The sequence below is a fragment of the Acromyrmex echinatior genome, chromosome 2 (genome assembly GCF_024713525.1).
Source record: "Acromyrmex echinatior isolate Ae372 chromosome 2, ASM2471352v2, whole genome shotgun sequence".
Taxonomy (NCBI): Eukaryota; Metazoa; Arthropoda; class Insecta; order Hymenoptera; family Formicidae; genus Acromyrmex; species Acromyrmex echinatior.
In genome coordinates this window covers 2,218,734-2,234,676 of record NC_141853.1, presented here as the reverse complement: position 1 = coordinate 2,234,676, position 15,943 = coordinate 2,218,734, and the positions used below count along the sequence as shown (strand labels likewise).

General features: G+C 33.4%; 4 protein-coding genes and 1 long non-coding RNA gene across 8 annotated transcripts in view; 2 read left to right on the top strand and 3 right to left on the bottom strand.

Moving 5' to 3' along the window:
- Positions 1 to 225: 225 nt before the first annotated feature.
- Positions 226 to 7,460, top strand: LOC105145593 (Abhydrolase domain-containing protein 8). Of its 2 annotated transcripts, none has more exons than XM_011055258.2 (6): positions 226 to 690; positions 3,219 to 3,888; positions 4,398 to 4,750; positions 4,873 to 5,683; positions 6,032 to 6,413; positions 6,587 to 7,460. In XM_011055258.2, the coding sequence occupies exons 2-6, from the start codon at positions 3,335 to 3,337 to the stop codon at positions 6,713 to 6,715; spliced, it is 2,229 nt and encodes a 742-aa protein (XP_011053560.2). In that variant the 5' UTR covers positions 226 to 690; positions 3,219 to 3,334; the 3' UTR covers positions 6,716 to 7,460. The 2 variants fall into 2 exon arrangements, with proteins under 2 accessions (XP_011053560.2, XP_011053559.2); XM_011055257.2 differs by having other exon boundaries at positions 4,870 to 5,683.
- Positions 7,370 to 9,302, bottom strand: LOC105145596 (coiled-coil domain-containing protein 124). 2 transcript variants are annotated; one of them, XM_087403353.1, is made up of 4 exons: positions 9,135 to 9,302; positions 8,549 to 8,785; positions 8,113 to 8,381; positions 7,370 to 7,738 (listed from the first exon to the last, which is right to left on the bottom strand). In XM_087403353.1, exons 2-4 carry the CDS (start codon positions 8,705 to 8,707, stop codon positions 7,546 to 7,548), a joined length of 621 nt encoding a protein of 206 aa, XP_087259479.1. In that variant the 5' UTR covers positions 8,708 to 8,785; positions 9,135 to 9,302; the 3' UTR covers positions 7,370 to 7,545. The 2 variants fall into 2 exon arrangements, with proteins under 2 accessions (XP_087259479.1, XP_011053562.1); XM_011055260.2 differs by having other exon boundaries at positions 8,549 to 8,714; positions 9,135 to 9,300.
- LOC105145594 (UPF0235 protein C15orf40 homolog) lies at positions 8,792 to 11,742 on the top strand. The gene is made up of 4 exons (XM_011055259.2): positions 8,792 to 9,105; positions 11,156 to 11,249; positions 11,397 to 11,524; positions 11,596 to 11,742. The coding sequence occupies exons 1-4, from the start codon at positions 8,998 to 9,000 to the stop codon at positions 11,683 to 11,685; spliced, it is 420 nt and encodes a 139-aa protein (XP_011053561.1). The 5' UTR covers positions 8,792 to 8,997; the 3' UTR covers positions 11,686 to 11,742.
- On the bottom strand, positions 11,692 to 15,800 carry Vdup1 (arrestin family protein Vdup1). 2 transcript variants are annotated; one of them, XM_011055267.2, is made up of 7 exons: positions 15,196 to 15,800; positions 14,875 to 14,999; positions 14,408 to 14,625; positions 13,283 to 13,429; positions 12,957 to 13,178; positions 12,675 to 12,870; positions 11,692 to 12,600 (listed from the first exon to the last, which is right to left on the bottom strand). In XM_011055267.2, the coding sequence occupies exons 1-6, from the start codon at positions 15,306 to 15,308 to the stop codon at positions 12,679 to 12,681; spliced, it is 1,017 nt and encodes a 338-aa protein (XP_011053569.1). In that variant the 5' UTR covers positions 15,309 to 15,800; the 3' UTR covers positions 11,692 to 12,600; positions 12,675 to 12,678. The 2 variants fall into 2 exon arrangements, with proteins under 2 accessions (XP_011053569.1, XP_011053568.1); XM_011055266.2 differs by having other exon boundaries at positions 11,692 to 12,870.
- The window catches only part of LOC147910396 (uncharacterized), a 52,154-nt gene continuing 51,761 nt past the window's right edge, over positions 15,551 to 15,943 (bottom strand). Inside the window, exon 2 of the long non-coding RNA XR_015544234.1 lies at positions 15,551 to 15,883. This is a non-coding gene — a long non-coding RNA (uncharacterized LOC147910396). The remainder of the gene's footprint in view (positions 15,884 to 15,943) is intronic.

Here is a 15,943-nt window from a genome sequence, read left to right as displayed (position 1 = left end):
TTCGAGTAACTTTGAAGATTACGGTTTACTAACAATAATATACAATATGGTCTTCAACAAATACATGTCGCAGACATTCCATTTAACAGGGATTTCAACCGAACTAGAGACAGGTGAAGATGCGGATTTTCTAAACGCCCTGTATACGAACGGTTTCCCCGATGGTAGGGGGACAGCGAGTCTCGCTCTCTCTTGAACGTACTGGCTCCATCCGTGTGTTCGAGACGTACAATGGCCGCCGTGTGAGCCGACGTGCTGCGTGCCTCAAGTATTAATCGTCCTCAATTTTCCCGACTTAATTTGCCGGCTGAGAAACGCCCACGAAAAAAAAAAATGCGCGACGCCCCGCCGCGATGGTACCATTCGACGAGAGTCCGTGCGACAGCGAACTCCGATGGACGACGCCCGCGTCCTGACGGACCATCATCATCATCATCATCATCATCACCATCATCGCGTGTGTCGTTGACGCTTCTTGACGAAAACACAGTGGTCGGTAGGACGCGACTGATTGGACGCATCACATTGTCGCAGAACAATTGTTAAACTCTCGCGAAGACTCTGACGATCGAAGTGAACGTTTCTACGTTGCGTCCGTTTTCTCCCTTGATATTCAGTGTCGTGAGGTATCATTCGCTAGACTAGCGTATGTGGTGTTGTGTTACGCACATGTTGCTCCGTTTTAGGAAGGTAATTGATACTTCTGTAAAATATCTTTTGGTGTTGGATCTTTAAAGATCGTAAGAATCAAATATATGTAGAAAAGATCTTCTAGGTACTTTATTTTTTTTTTTCGGAGTAAGATAGCATTTTCGAAAATAATCGACTTCCCATATTTTTTACTCCGAAAAAAGGATTTGATAATAGTATCTGTTATTAAATGTTTTGGTGAAATAGTGTCAACTAAATGTTTATTAACAATTACTAAATAATTTAGTTAAATAGAAAAATGGAAACAAATTAGTTCAATAAATTAAATTTTATTCAAGTCTACTATAAATTTAGTTCATTCAAATTAAACATTAATAATTATTACTAAATTTTAATAGCATTAAATAAAATATATCGCAAGTATTATCGTATTTGATATATAGTAATAATTATTATTGTTTAATTTGAATGAACTAAATCTAATAGACTTGAATAAAATTTGATTTATTGAACTAATTTGTTTACTATTTTTCAAATGTGATAATACTTGCGATATATTTTAGCAAATTGTGATTGTGAGAAAAAAGATATTTGATAACTGTTGTAAAATTTTTGTTATTACTTATATTTATTACTTATTTTTTTATAACTTTAAATATCGAATATTGAAATGAAATATCATCCTTCACCTAAAATGTGAAAATAACATTCAATATCATTATTTTCCTGTATTCAACATAAGCTTGAAAATGAGTTTCTAAAACTTAAAGTAATACATTTGTGCTATAAATAATGTAAACAATTTCTGTTTTCTTTAAAATTATATTATATTATTATGCCTTATTATTCTGAATAAATTATTTTTAGTATTAGAAACTGTTACATATCACAATTTGAATATTTATATATGTTATTATATCGAATTATACCATAAAATCATTAAGGTATAATCGTCTATTTTAGATACACTCGAAAAATGTGATTTTGAATGATAAATTATTTTTAGTATCAGAAATTATCACATATCTAAATTCGAATATCTATATTTATTATTATTATATTGAATGCATAAAATTATTAAGGTATAATCGTCTATTTCAGATACACTCGAAAAATGATTTAAAAACGTTTGTCGTGGAGATTTCTCCATGAATCAATGCGCATTCGTGTTACTTTATATAATATTTGGATAATTATTTTTTTTCTCTAGATTTTATATATTATATAATAATTAAATAAACTGAATTACGTAGTAATATTTGCCGAAAATTAAATTAAGTGATTTAACAATATTTATTAAATTATAGTTTAAATAGTGATATATATTAAATATTTGATAAATTATCAAATTACTTAATTGATTCAATTATGGACAAAAGTTATTAAATAACTAAATTAATAAATATTTAATAGCTATTATCAAATATAATAATAGTAATATCCAATATTTAGCAAATATCCATAACTAAATGTATTTGGTAACTGTGACAAATCAATTTTTCAATGTAAAATGTAAAAAATTTTATGATCGAAATCCAAATAGTATTAGTTAATAATTTCAAAAATATGACTCTCTCTCTCTCTCTCTGCATAAAGATTTGGTCAAAATCGTTTGTGTATAGAAAATCCAATCAGATTAATATATATATTATAAATTGATATTATCATGTCTTATTTATTGTTAAGCGCTTTTTTTCAGAGGTTTTTAAGCTTTTAAAAATTTACGAACATATTCAATAGCACAGTTCTACGAAAAAAAGTGAAATCACTGAATTATATGCGCAATAAAAGCATATGCTCATCATTACATATACGCTTTAACGTTATACTTTTCCTGGTATGGTTAAATAATAATATTCCGATAGATAGAAAGAGAGAGAGAGAGAGAGATAGCTTACACTTACGTTGCTGTAAAAGAATGCTATAATTAGCTAATCGGTTAAAGTCCTTTTGTAAGCTTAAGTTATTGTTTGTAACTTACAGTCGCTATTCAAAGTTTCATTATCACGAGAATATAACTCGTTTTAAAAACAAATTCAAACTCATGCGGGTATCCGAATAAATTTCATTGTTTGAAAGTAATATGCCTTCAAAGTTGTTTCGAATTATTCGACCGTGGAAAGAACGCTTTCGTTTTTTTTTTTGTGGAGAAATCTTATCTCTCGCTTGAGTACAGGGAATACGTAGGAAAAGTGTTGCAAATTGAGAAAGTCGCTTATATTTGCGCAATAAAAACTCGTTGATCTATAATTACAACGTTAGCAATCTAAGCGGAATGGTATTCAGAGCAACTGTCAGGAATTTTACTGATATAATATATAGTTAATTAAAATCAATGACTGTTATCTTTTTATAATTGTAAATTTATTTAAAAAATGGACCTGAATACGAAACTTTTCATATAATTAAATAAATCATTGATCATAGATACTTTTTATTTATATTTAGTTTAGAAAATTATAAGGGAAATATATTGAAAAGCAATATAAACTATTAATAACTGTTATTTAGATACATAAAATTTAAACACATTAATTATATCATCGAATTGTATCATTCATTTATAGGCAGAAAATAGGAACTAGCAACCATGCTGGAGCTATGACAGTCGTGTATTCGGCTGTTCGAAAATCGGCTATACTGATGTATTTATGATTCGGCCGCGGATCTCGAAGAAGAAACGATGGCAGCGGAGAAAGAGGAGATTCCAGTGGGGTCTCCTTGGTACGGCAAGGTTTTCGAGTGTTGGAGGAATCGGAATCGAGTCAGTCCCGGCAGAATCGAGTTGCCCGATTGCGATTTTTTTATCGTGGCACCGCGACGCACGCTTCGCGTTCTGAAGCCGACCCTGAAGAGCGGCTGGTATTATGAGACGGCGGTTGACCGGCCGGAATCGGTCAACGACAATTTCTTTAATCGGTGGACCAGGAGACCGCATCCGTCCGGAAATTGCAGGTGTTCTTTTCGCCAGTCCGCCAGCGCGTTGAGCACCACCGAAGAGCAAATAATATCCGCGGAATTAAATCACATCCGAACAAGTCTCTGCGAGGCCGAGAAGAACGCGCGTGGAATCGAGGAATTGGAGCAAAGGGTCTCCGTGAATTTGCAAAAGTTAGTACGGGACAATTCAGAGCTTTCTGATTGCGCAAACGAAACGACGATATCTTCGACATTAATGATTGATCGCCAACCGTTCGAACAGAACGCCAAACAACAAATTGTCAAGGATTTAGAAAGGTAAGTCCATTATATAAACTCAACTGATACAAATTTGGATAAAAATGAAACGTGAAAAATTTTTCTTAATTATCGTTAAACATTTTTAATAATAAAATAATAATATATCCTAAATACTCTATGCCTGTTATTTTTCTTCGTCTTTTTCTAGATTACAGTATAACTTCATTTATTTGAACATGTCATCAGGGGACAAGACTGTTCCGATAACCGAATGATTCAAATAATAAAGGCTCACTAGCTCTTCTTTCAATCAATTCTTTTTAGTTTCAATAATAATAGCTGATGTTCAAATTTGTTAAATTCGAAAACTGAAGTCAAGTACGTCGAACTCTTATTATCTGAATGGATCGGTTAATAAGTGCTTAGTTATGAGTGTATATTTGGAATTGAGTATAAACCTGTTTGTGTAAATTAAATGCAAATAAACGTAGTCCTACTATATGATAAATTAAGAAGCATTATTTTGGATATAGGTATATAAAAATAAAAAAAAATAAATTTTATAGATATATCAATACACTTTTGGAAGAGGTACTTGATGATACCGTTAAGCATATAATTAGTGTGGAGAAAGATAATGTTCAACATTCTTGGCAGCGAACGAAAAATAATTTGATAAGATCACAGTCCGATAAATCCAAAGAGAAAATTTCGATCAAGAAGGACGGAGATGACTCCTTTATCGATATTAATCCTCGTCTTCTAGAGGATAAGACGCAGGAGGAATGGATTACAAAAAATGAACATAAAAGTCAATTCGCCAGAGTTTCGATAAGCGAGGGTTATGTGAATCCCGCTTTCGTTGGTTCGACTGATGAACTAGCTTCTCTAGATTTCGAGTGTTCTGCAAGAAAACACAGTAAGCGATATACATTTAAGAAAAAATAAGATTATTTATTTCATTAATAAAAGAATTTCTATAGATATTCTTTTCACACAATAAAACTTTTCTCTACTGTTGTACTATTTTTGGGATAGCAGGTTTATACCTTGGAATACCAACAGAAAGAATTCCTTCGGAAAAATTAGATTGTGTAGATTCTGGAATAAATAGCGTAGAGACTATCGAGTTTCAGTTACCTGATCAAGAACCCAGCTTTGAGCAGTCTCTTTTACGAATCATTGATGAGAAGTTGGGAAGAGGTTCTTCAATGAATAATTCGGAAGAAGATAGTCTTGAAAAAAATTTGCAAAAAGCGGTTCCAATAGAAGGAGAACGTGGGATTGATTCTCAAGAGATTGAATTAACTTCGTCTAAACTTGAGGCACCATCGACAGATCCTGATTGGAAAGTGGAGCGATTGGAAGATACTGCTAATGTGGATTGTAATTTCGAGAAACTACGCCTAGAATTCCAAAGCAACGACAGAGATTCATCTTCAAATGACAAGACTCTATTAAAGATTGATGTAAAATTAAGGACGGAAAGCCCTTCTATCGAGCTCAAAGATTACAAGAAGAAATGGATGGAATTCGATGAAATCTCTTCGCAGGAAAATATCAAATTAAGTCTCCGCGATTCGGTAACGCTTCGAAGAAATAAAAAACCAACTATAGTTTTTCTACACGGTTTTGGTTCCTCGGCAGAAGTTTTCGAGCATCAGTTGCAGTATTTCTCTTCTCTCGGTTATCCTTGCATTGCTCCCGATATGCTCGGTCACGGAATGAGCTCAGCGCCCAGACATTCTAGAGATTATCATTTCAACAAATTATTCAAAGATTTGGACGCTGTTCTACAGTATTACGCTTTTAAACCTGGGGAGAAGTGCGTCTTAGTCGCACATAATTACGGGTAAGATATTGTTTGCTTAAAACTGTGCATTGTAAAATATTTTTTTTTACTTTTCCATAATTTGTCTCGAACAATTACTTTTATAAAAAAAAAAAAAGGTTTTTTTATATTAGATTTATTATATTAGATTTATATTATTTTTATATTAAATTTATTAGATTTTTTTTATATTTTGACAATTAATAAAATTGCACTATGTAAAAAATAAAATGTTAATAAAGATATTTTTTAACATTTTTGTGTTAATTTTAATATTTTTGCATGTCTCAGAAAATCCACTGTACGTTTTCAAATTAATATTTTATTTTTTACAGTACGATATCTGTGAACATTTTGTATAAATTTCAGGTGCAGTTTTGCTACAGCATTAGCTTGTAAATATGATAATAATATTCATCAACTTGTGCTAATATCGGGTGGCGGTCCGACTCCTCTTGCTCCACCAAGCACAGAATGCGCGGGCCATTGCTGTCTCAGGGCGATTCTCGCGCCTCTGCTGATGTGCGGTTTTCATCGAGATATTCTCTATTCCGCGCGAGGCCGACAGCATCCTTATTGCGGTCAAGAATCGATGAAACAGTGGCCTTCGCACATGAAATACGTATTGAAAGGTATGAATTGGCCGCAAGGTGACTATGCCTTCCACAGGAAGGTATGCACACCAACGCTTCTAATACATGGATTAAGAGACAATAAAGTATCGTTAGTACAAGAATGTCAAATGGAAAGGGTAAGTTCATATCATGTGACCTATCATCCAATTAAATATTATATACATAAATAAAAAATATATTATCTAAAATATAAATATAGAAGTTTTATATATATATATATATAAAACTGATGATGACTTTTTTAAAAAATAATCTTGATCTGAATTTGATCTTATCTTAAATTTTTTAGACAATGGTGAAGGCTTTCCTCGAAGCTATTCCAATGGCTGGTCATAATCCAATGACTGAATGCCCTCAACAACTAAATCATATGATACATTGTTTTATAGATTTGTGGAAGAACAAAAAATGGCAATAGCGATATCCTGATTCTAAAAAAAATGTCTAAAATACTATATTATACCAAAATTGCATTGACTTAAGCAATTAACAAATTATTTCAATTAATTAATTTAATTATCTCAGTCAAATATAATATTTAACTGAAAAAGTAAGATACAAGTCAAGAAGACTTAATTCGAATCAATTAAACGATAAGAATAAATCAGTGAAGTTCGTGTGGCCTCGTAAAAATGTGCCAAGTTTTGTACAGATGTATACAGAAGAAAATGTACAGATAAAATGAATACGAAACGTCTCATTTGTTTAGATCACTTAAAATAACTTATTTCAAAATTTTTAATCGAGTTGATTCACGCTTACAATGCACATAAGCATCATTATCCTTATTTAATATTTGATAAATAATAAGAATGAAATGATTCTTAAACATTGTAAGTGTCAATCGGAACCGTGACTTCAATATGTCTATAAGATGTTTTCCATTTTAAACTGAACTTAAATCTAATATCTAACCTAAGAATTCTTAATAAATAAATTGTATATCATGTCTCCCCATTTAAAATAAATAAGTAAGTTTTATTAAAATGTTATTTTACTCTCTTATGCCAGAAAACAGTTATTCAAAGTGATCTAGCAAATATTAAACAGAGGCTATGGAATAACATATAGATTTACCAAAGATGATTTATATATCGTTATTTTTCATACAGTACTTTTATAAGTTATATGTTTTACAAATAAAAATTGTATACAGATGATTACATCGCAATGTTATTTATTTTAACAAAATTAAATAATTAATCAGTCGACGATGCGTGTCACGCTCGTTTGATATCACCATGATCGTCAGCGATTTAACGTTTGATTAAGTGGATTCTCAACCGATTTCATCCATTCTTTCCTAAGTATCTGTTTCAACTGACTCAATCTCAAAGTAGGATTTTGTTCTTTAATTATCGGCATCATTCGTTCCTCAAAGCTCGCGTACGCGGCTTTCATTCGTTTCTCTGGATGTCGATCTATTTCAGGATCTTTTGTGCTGAAAAGAAAATGAAACAAGATAAGAAACGAGAAAAATTAAATTTAACTGTTATATTTTTGGAAATATAAAATATCAAGATTTTCCAAAGCTTTAATTATTATTGTAATTATATAGTGTAATTATATCTTGGCCATAAATATAAAGCACTTTCGGAAATTGACGTAAATATTCTATATAAAAATAAATTAAAATAGTTTAAAAAAATAATAATTAAAAAAAAACAATATTTACGTTTTAAAATAGTAATTAAAAAAACAATAGTAGTTAAAAAAAAATACATTAAATTGAGGATGCTATTTATAGCCAAGATTGTGTATAAATTTTATACAGATTATATTCTAATGTCTTGAGAGAGAACGTAATTTAATTACCTTAAAACAGATATAGCCTCGTCTATACCATGAGCCGTTTCACCTTCCAAAATCAATCTGTTTAAATTTTCCTCGATCGGTTTCTCCTCTTCCTTTTTCTTCATAGCCACTTGATTTCGTTTCTCAGTGATAGCAACGATTTCGGCTCTGGTAATTTTCGAAGCAGGCTGCTTGCCACCAATTTTTATATTTGCCATTTCCTTTTCGAGCAAGGCTTTTGCTTCAGCTTTTTTTTCTAACTGCTGTTGACGTTTTTTCTCGATTTCTTCCTGAATATAATAAAATGTGTATTACTCGTTTCTAATACTGACGTAGTTTTAGTCTTTTTAAGAATGTTCAATTGATATCTCAAAATAATAAAAAAAAACATTAAAAAATTACAAATTATTCTAAATTGCATTTAAAATTAATTTTTAGTTAATTCTAAGACACGTACTTGTTTTTGTTTCTTCTTCAATACTTGCTTATCATTGTCCTCCCATGCCTTATCTTCAGCTTCTTGCGCTTTTTTAATAGTTTCGGCCTCTTTGGCCGCTGCTTTTCTAGCCCGGGCAGCAACCGCCTTGCTATTCTCACCCACAAATTTCTTCGGCATGTTTGATCTGAGATATAATAAATCTCGATTGTTATTCGCGAGTTTTTCATTTGACTTTTATTATCTCTGTATGCTTCTCTGTATTCAAAATTAGTGAGCATGCGTTTTGTTACGTTACTATATTTGAGTTGGCAATAGCCTGACATGCGCGGAATCGTGAAAATTATTAAGATTCAGGTTAGGAGACTTCAAAATAATCGACATTCCAAGGCAATAATAACGCGGGAAGAATCGCTTGTATACTTTCAATCTTTGTGTGAGCGGACGATAACCGATTTCACGAAAAGCACATGGTTACACGGTTAAAGAGCGGCTGCAAGTATTTAATCGTCACGCGTGAAATGTCGAAACAACGGTCCACGAGAAATGCGAAGACGCCAAAGGTGACAGGCACTGATGTGAGTGATCATCTTGATCTTGCACTTACCGATTTCTCGGCCATACGATAGTCGATCACCTGTCGCGAAAGTAATGTGACATTTTCTGTTATGTACACTTTATCATCTCTGGCCAAGTGGCCACTCCGTTCTCCGTCATCCGTGTCGATAAAAGTGACTAACCACGTCTACCAACCTTACGATCTTACGATAGTTGCGACTGATTCTCGTCATTGCCGCGATTGCAAAAGTATACCTACAGAATATTACACGTGGGTGGAACTGTGACATCTGTCACTTATCACGTGGCGCACTAATAAGGCTCACTTTTAAATTTATTACTTTAAACTTTCGCTTTATGAGCTAAAAAAGTATATGCTTAAAAGATGTGTCATAGGAAATAGATAAAAAAGGATTAAAGAATTTTGGAATCGATACCCAACAAACGAGAATGGATTGAAATGAATTGAAATGGATTCAGATTTTCAGAAATATTGATCCACGAACGCTTTTCAATTCTGAATGCATTTTTATTCATTTATAGGAATTGCATGGAGCATATCTCTATACTTTTCAATCTAAAAATAATATTAGTTTTTTCTGTGCAAACACAAACACAATTGTGAATACTGTTTAATTCAAAATTTTGAATAGGAAATGCAGTTTTTCAATCCAATTGAATCTAATTGAATCCAATTAAATCCAAAAAAAATATATTCGCTATTTAAAATACGCATTCGGATAGAAAAAATCGATAGAAAAAAATTTCAATCCATTTTAATCCATTCTCATTTGATGGGAAGATCTAATTCCTATCTATAATCTAATCTAATCTCTCATACTATTGTGTCTTATATGCAAGATATACATATGTTATGCATATTCTCTAAATAAATATTTTCCAATTCATATTTTAAATTAGAGATTATTGAAAATAAAAATTTTTATATCGAGATTCAGACCTATAGTAAGCGAGAATAGATTGAAATGGATTCAGATTTTCAGAAATTTGCATTAAAATGAATCTTTTTCAATCTGAATATATTTTTACTCATTTATAGAAATTGCATGAAGTACATTTCTTTCAATTAAAAAATTATATCAGCTTTTTTTTCTCTGCCTTGTGATATTAATACTTCTCAATTCAAAATTTTGAATAGGAAATACAGTTTTTTAATCCAATTTAATAAAAAAAAATATTTTTCTTAAAATACGCTTTCCGATAGATAAAATTTCAATTCATTTCAATCCATCCTCATTTACTCGGGAAACAACTTTTCAACAAGGCAAATATGTTTGATTCATTAATTTGCTGAAAGTTTACATATGCTAATGAAGACTCATTATACTTGTATACTTAAGTAGAACGCAGAAATCAATAACATAAAGACATCATCATGGTCTAATATTTAATTGTCATTCATATGTTCATTTTTAAGTGATAAATGATATCATGATGACATTCTATGATATCATTATAACTCAATCACGATTCTATGTTCTACCTGGGATGCGTTCCAAAACTTGACTGCCAACTTCAAGTATGTTTTATCTTTATTCAATATTCGATGAATAACAAGGATAAAATAAATATTCGGGTTGTGTAACAGTAGATTTTCGAACGCAATCTTGGTATTCAATTCGCTCGACCCGATTTCGAGTCGATGATCTATTTTTGTAGCTGCAAAAGAAGCGGTAAACTGTGCAAGAAGTGAACGAACTATTACACTAATATTAATATTTGCAGTTTTTTGTCGTATGAAAAAGTTTTCAAGCGTGTTAATTGGCTGTAAAATAGAGAGGTTCTCAAATTTCTATCCTATAGCCAATCAATAAATTTTAAAAATTTATCGTACGACAACGGACAAATGTAATATTAGTCTTATGGTTTTTGCACGAAAAGCGCAGCAATGCTAAAAAACAACGTGTAATTTATATGCGTATTCTGATTACTCAACCTCTCGTTTTTCTGAGAATAATAATAAATACGCAACGGGACGTTGACTACTTGCTCGCGCTTTTACATGCCGAGTGTGTCGAGAAATTGCCTCCATTAATGCATTGTTTGCAGGATCCATCTATGGGATCTGTGGTCTTAAATAAAGACGGAAACGTTGCAATTAAAATTCAGGCTAAACCCGGAGCGAAATGTAACAATGTAACCGGTAATGCAAAATATCATTTGATACAGCTTTTTTTGTTATAAAAGAAAGCGCCTGTTTTGACGTTATTATGTATTCTTTGCAAAGAAAGGAAAGAATTTCATTAACGGAATCGCATAATTATTGCTAAAGAAATGAATATCTCCATAGATATTTCTGACGAAGCGATAGGCATTGCAATCTCCGCCCCACCAACGGAAGGTGAAGCTAATGCCGAACTCGTTAAGTATCTAGCTTCGATTTTTGGAGTAAGAAAATCTGATGTGTCGTTGGATCGGGTTAGTGCTTGGATTAACTCGAAGCAGTTTTATTAAGTTTTGTTCATATTTTAAACTTTTCCTTTTTGCAGGGATCTCGAAGTCGGCAAAAAGTAGTTATAGTGTCAGGAATTTCGACAGATCAAGTTTTGACGAAATTGAAGGGAGAGATGGATAATTAAATGTACTTCTTTACTAAATTTTTCTGTCATTAAACGAGTTTTCCCAATTTATACATACATATAGTCTTTTCCTTATAAATATATTTTAATTTGTTCTATTTTTATACTTACTTTCCGCATATTTTTGTTTAACCTTTTCGATATGATTTTATTTTCCATATATCTCGCGAACAGTCGAATCGCGAATAAGCTATCACTGTATAGGATAGCTATGACGTAAATGTCACTTCACCGGAGAAGAGAAGCATAGCAGTTAAATTTTATCGTGTAACGTTTTTTTTATTGTTAAATTATAGTCGTCATTAGTGTGCGAACGCTTAACGCTGGACGATTATAGTCGTCGTTAACATAGCGAGCGTTTACTATTGGACGGCTATAGTTGTCGTTAGTATCGAAAGGATTAAAAGTTATTCAATTATTTTACATTATATAATATTATACAATTTATACATCTGTTTTTTCGTAAACGCAATTAACCGGGTTAAAATATTGTCAATATTCGTAATATTTAATGTACATTACATTTTTTAACAGCTACACTGAGAATTTTTTCTTAGAATTTACCTTAAAAAAATATGACAGTCAATTAGACAACATTGCATTACGAAGAATTTTAACGTAAATCTCTCTCATTCATCAATAAAACTACAATAAAGCATAAAATAAATTTGATCAATTTTACTAAAGTGCTTGGTAAAAATCTTGAAAATATTGTACCACAACTACCATATTTTCAGGGTAAATTTTAAAAGAAAATTCTCTCCGCGTATATATAATTGCATCAGATACGGCATTTCCAAATATCGCCATCAATTCTTGAAAATTTTACATGAGCGTTGCTGTGACTAGCAATACAAGAATCGATGAAGATTTTTAAGGGAGTATAGCATAAGCGCATGGAGGCGCAAATGTGACCTACAATCACAGAAAATTAGTACCTTTTTAGACACTAATTTTAAAATAATCCAATAATAGATACGTAATATTACGCTTTCACTCTTGTATTTCGAAGGCCTTGTCGTCGAGCCAAGGTCGGAAGATGGGTAGCGTCGATGGATAATGAGCACCCCGTTTGGACGGCGCCGTACCAACTGGTGCACCCTCCGGCCTCAAAGGGTACGTGGCCAGCACGATCGGTATTTGTAATTTGATTTCTTTGTCCAGACTCTTCGGGCTTATGACGAACTGCAGAGAAACGTTAAGCAGACAAATTTCAAGAATTCCTTGCGAGGATTCTGACACAATTACATCTCTCTCTCTTTGACACTCACGTAAACGTGATAAAGAACGTTAATCAAGTGACATCCTCTCAGATTCGTCGGTGGCAACGGAGGAACGTACATTTGTTCATTCAGCCACTCTTCGCTCTCACCTGGTCGAATCTTCCCTCTAGAAACGCTAGCCAGCTCGCGAGTCTCGCTAGCGAGCACTTTACCTCGACATAGATACTGTATCGTTTCGGTGAGTGACGCCTTGGTTGACTTCATTGTCACCTGTTAATTCGAATTCTCAATTTTTCGTGCTTTGAGTGTACCTCTGCGATTGTATTTATTAAAAGCGTCGAAATTGTATATGTTGTATGCTGATTAAAATGTACCTTACTGCGATTGCTGACAGTCGCAGAAATACCGATCGTTTCCCCAGGTACGTATCCACCCCGGTCCAGACTAACTCTGCAGAATACAGGACCACCCGATACGCAAGAGACACCCACGCGCTGTTCAATCTCCTGCCTCGCAGGTTGCTATTCGGTCACGAAGGCATTTTATTTACATACGTACAATTTCGGAATTAAGTTAAATTTTCTAAATCTAAATTAACCGATATCTTAAAAAGGAAAGTGCGTTTATTCTGATCGTTAACATTTGCCGATACATCTATCTATCTACGATTGACCAATGCTCGTAGCTGAATGCTGTCCGCCAACGCGAAAATTTTTTCATGCGTTTTTTCTAGAGATGCAAATGTATTGTTGCCGCAATATATGGGTGGTGATTCCATCACGATCTAGCGATTATCGTTATGTTGCAACTGGCGCAAAACAATGCAAATACGAATCACCACGCAAACGGAACGTTTCGCGTCTTTTTATTTAATCTTAAATTTATTTATATCGAACGTGTCGAATATATAATTTCTTTAAATTCTTTGTCTTGCATGAAGATATTTGCAACGCTTTCCATACAGGTCGGTGACCAGTATCTGGGTCTTGGTTATGATAATGAACGCTGAGTATTCATTTAATTGCACGCGCGAAACACTTTCCTTGGTCTGAATCGGTTATGTGAAGGTGTGTTCATTCAGGAAACTGATGTTTATCCGTAATAATTTTTTAGTAAAACAAATATAACTAGCTCAATAAATCAACGAATTTAACCCGTAAAAGATACGTCTTTTTTGAGCACTCGTAAAAAAAAAAAAAACACTTAGATGCGAATTCACATCAGGCATTAATGTTTTACATCTTCCCAAAGTTAAAAATGGAATTAAAACTTAAATTTTTCAATGTAAAATTTGTTAACTAATCGATTGGTAATATTGAATTTTGAAAAAACGTTATTCATTCAAAACTGCGCGTTAAGCAAAATTAATTTCCTCAAATATCCACAAATTGGAAATTTTTCTGATGCAAATTTGCACCCACGTGTCATTTATGAGTTAAAACACGTGATGATAAATCACGTCTGGATTAATTTATTGATTATCCTAATACAATTCTCACCGCTAATATCGGAGGTTCCAGATTTAAGTCGATCGGATTCATGACGATGAAGACTTGTTGATTTTTGTGAGTAAGTCCGCCTGGCTCGCGAAGAGCCGCTTTACAATAATATTGCACCCATCCATGTTTTCCGAGAAAAGTGGAAGGTAGACCCAATGGCAACCCCAATTTGAAGGGAAAACTATGTATTCCGGGAGATAGCAATGACGGTCCTTCGCCTATTAAAAATATTATTTTGTATCTTTAATTAAGTTAAAAAGACGTCAAGCTATCTCCTTAATTACATCACAGTAAATTATTAGAGAGAAAATTTTTGTTAAGCTATTATCATACAATACTGTTATGCTATATTATACAAATAATTTACTGAAGCGCATCACTTATTATTGAAACGTGATTTAAAATGTTAAATTGCATATCCTCAAAATTGTATATATACAATATAATCTGAAATAATTAAAATTCACCTGGTTCACCCAACAACCGCATGCGAAAATCAATGTAGTTTTCTTTGTCGTAAACTCTCTCGGCACGTTGACTGCGTACCCGAACTACACCTTCTCCCACAACGTGGAAATGCAGTCCCGAGACGCTACGGTAATGTACCCCACATTATTAAACTTGTGTTACTTACTAAGGTCTACCATGTACATATCTATGTAAATCTGACATTTTATCGCGTCTTAATAAAAAAGATTTTTTTCTTCAACGCATACACTTTTTTACGCGCAAAAATGATTTTTTTCGACCATGAACTCAATATCCTCTTTCTATAAAACGTTACTTACTAAGCTTCATCGTCCAGCTCAATGAGAACACGGCCGGACAAGAAGTGGCCAGGGAAATATAGTAGATTCGTGTTATCGAAAAGTATCAAGAATTTGCTGAGTTTCCTCGTCATCTTGTCGCCGAAATGGGAATATTTTTCGTTATGTATTTGCGGAGGAGGTTTATGCAGACACGTTTACGTCACCGCGGCTTCACGCTCACTGAATACACGTCGAGGAACGCGCAGGAGCAACCTTCTTCTTCCATGCGTTACCTCGTGATGCGTGGTGAGAATCACTGGCTTGCATCGCATCAGCAACACGTTCGTAACATGGCATGCATCTCTCCTTCTCTTTCTGTTCTTCGCAATCTCTCTTTTTCTGGGTGCTGATGGATTGGTACCAGCTACGATACCACAATCCACATCATCATCATACTTTTCGCAACGGCAGCACGTTACGCACGTTACGCGTTTTCCGTGCTTCTCACGATCGATGAGCGATCGAGAGAAAACCGATCCGCCGATATTCTGGATTGTTGGTTGTTCCTCATCCACCGCGAAATTTTCTGTCACTGTTTCATAGTAGTCACCGCACCTTCTTGTCCATTCTTGGAGACGCACTCACTTTCGCTCCCTACCTTCCTACCTGGTTGCTTCTCTACCACCTCCCATCCAGTCTGATCCGGACTGGTCTCACCTGGCTTCACCTGCCTGTAGGTATATGTGGCCAATAGCAGTACTCTAATCAACGTTACTGCTTTTGGCAT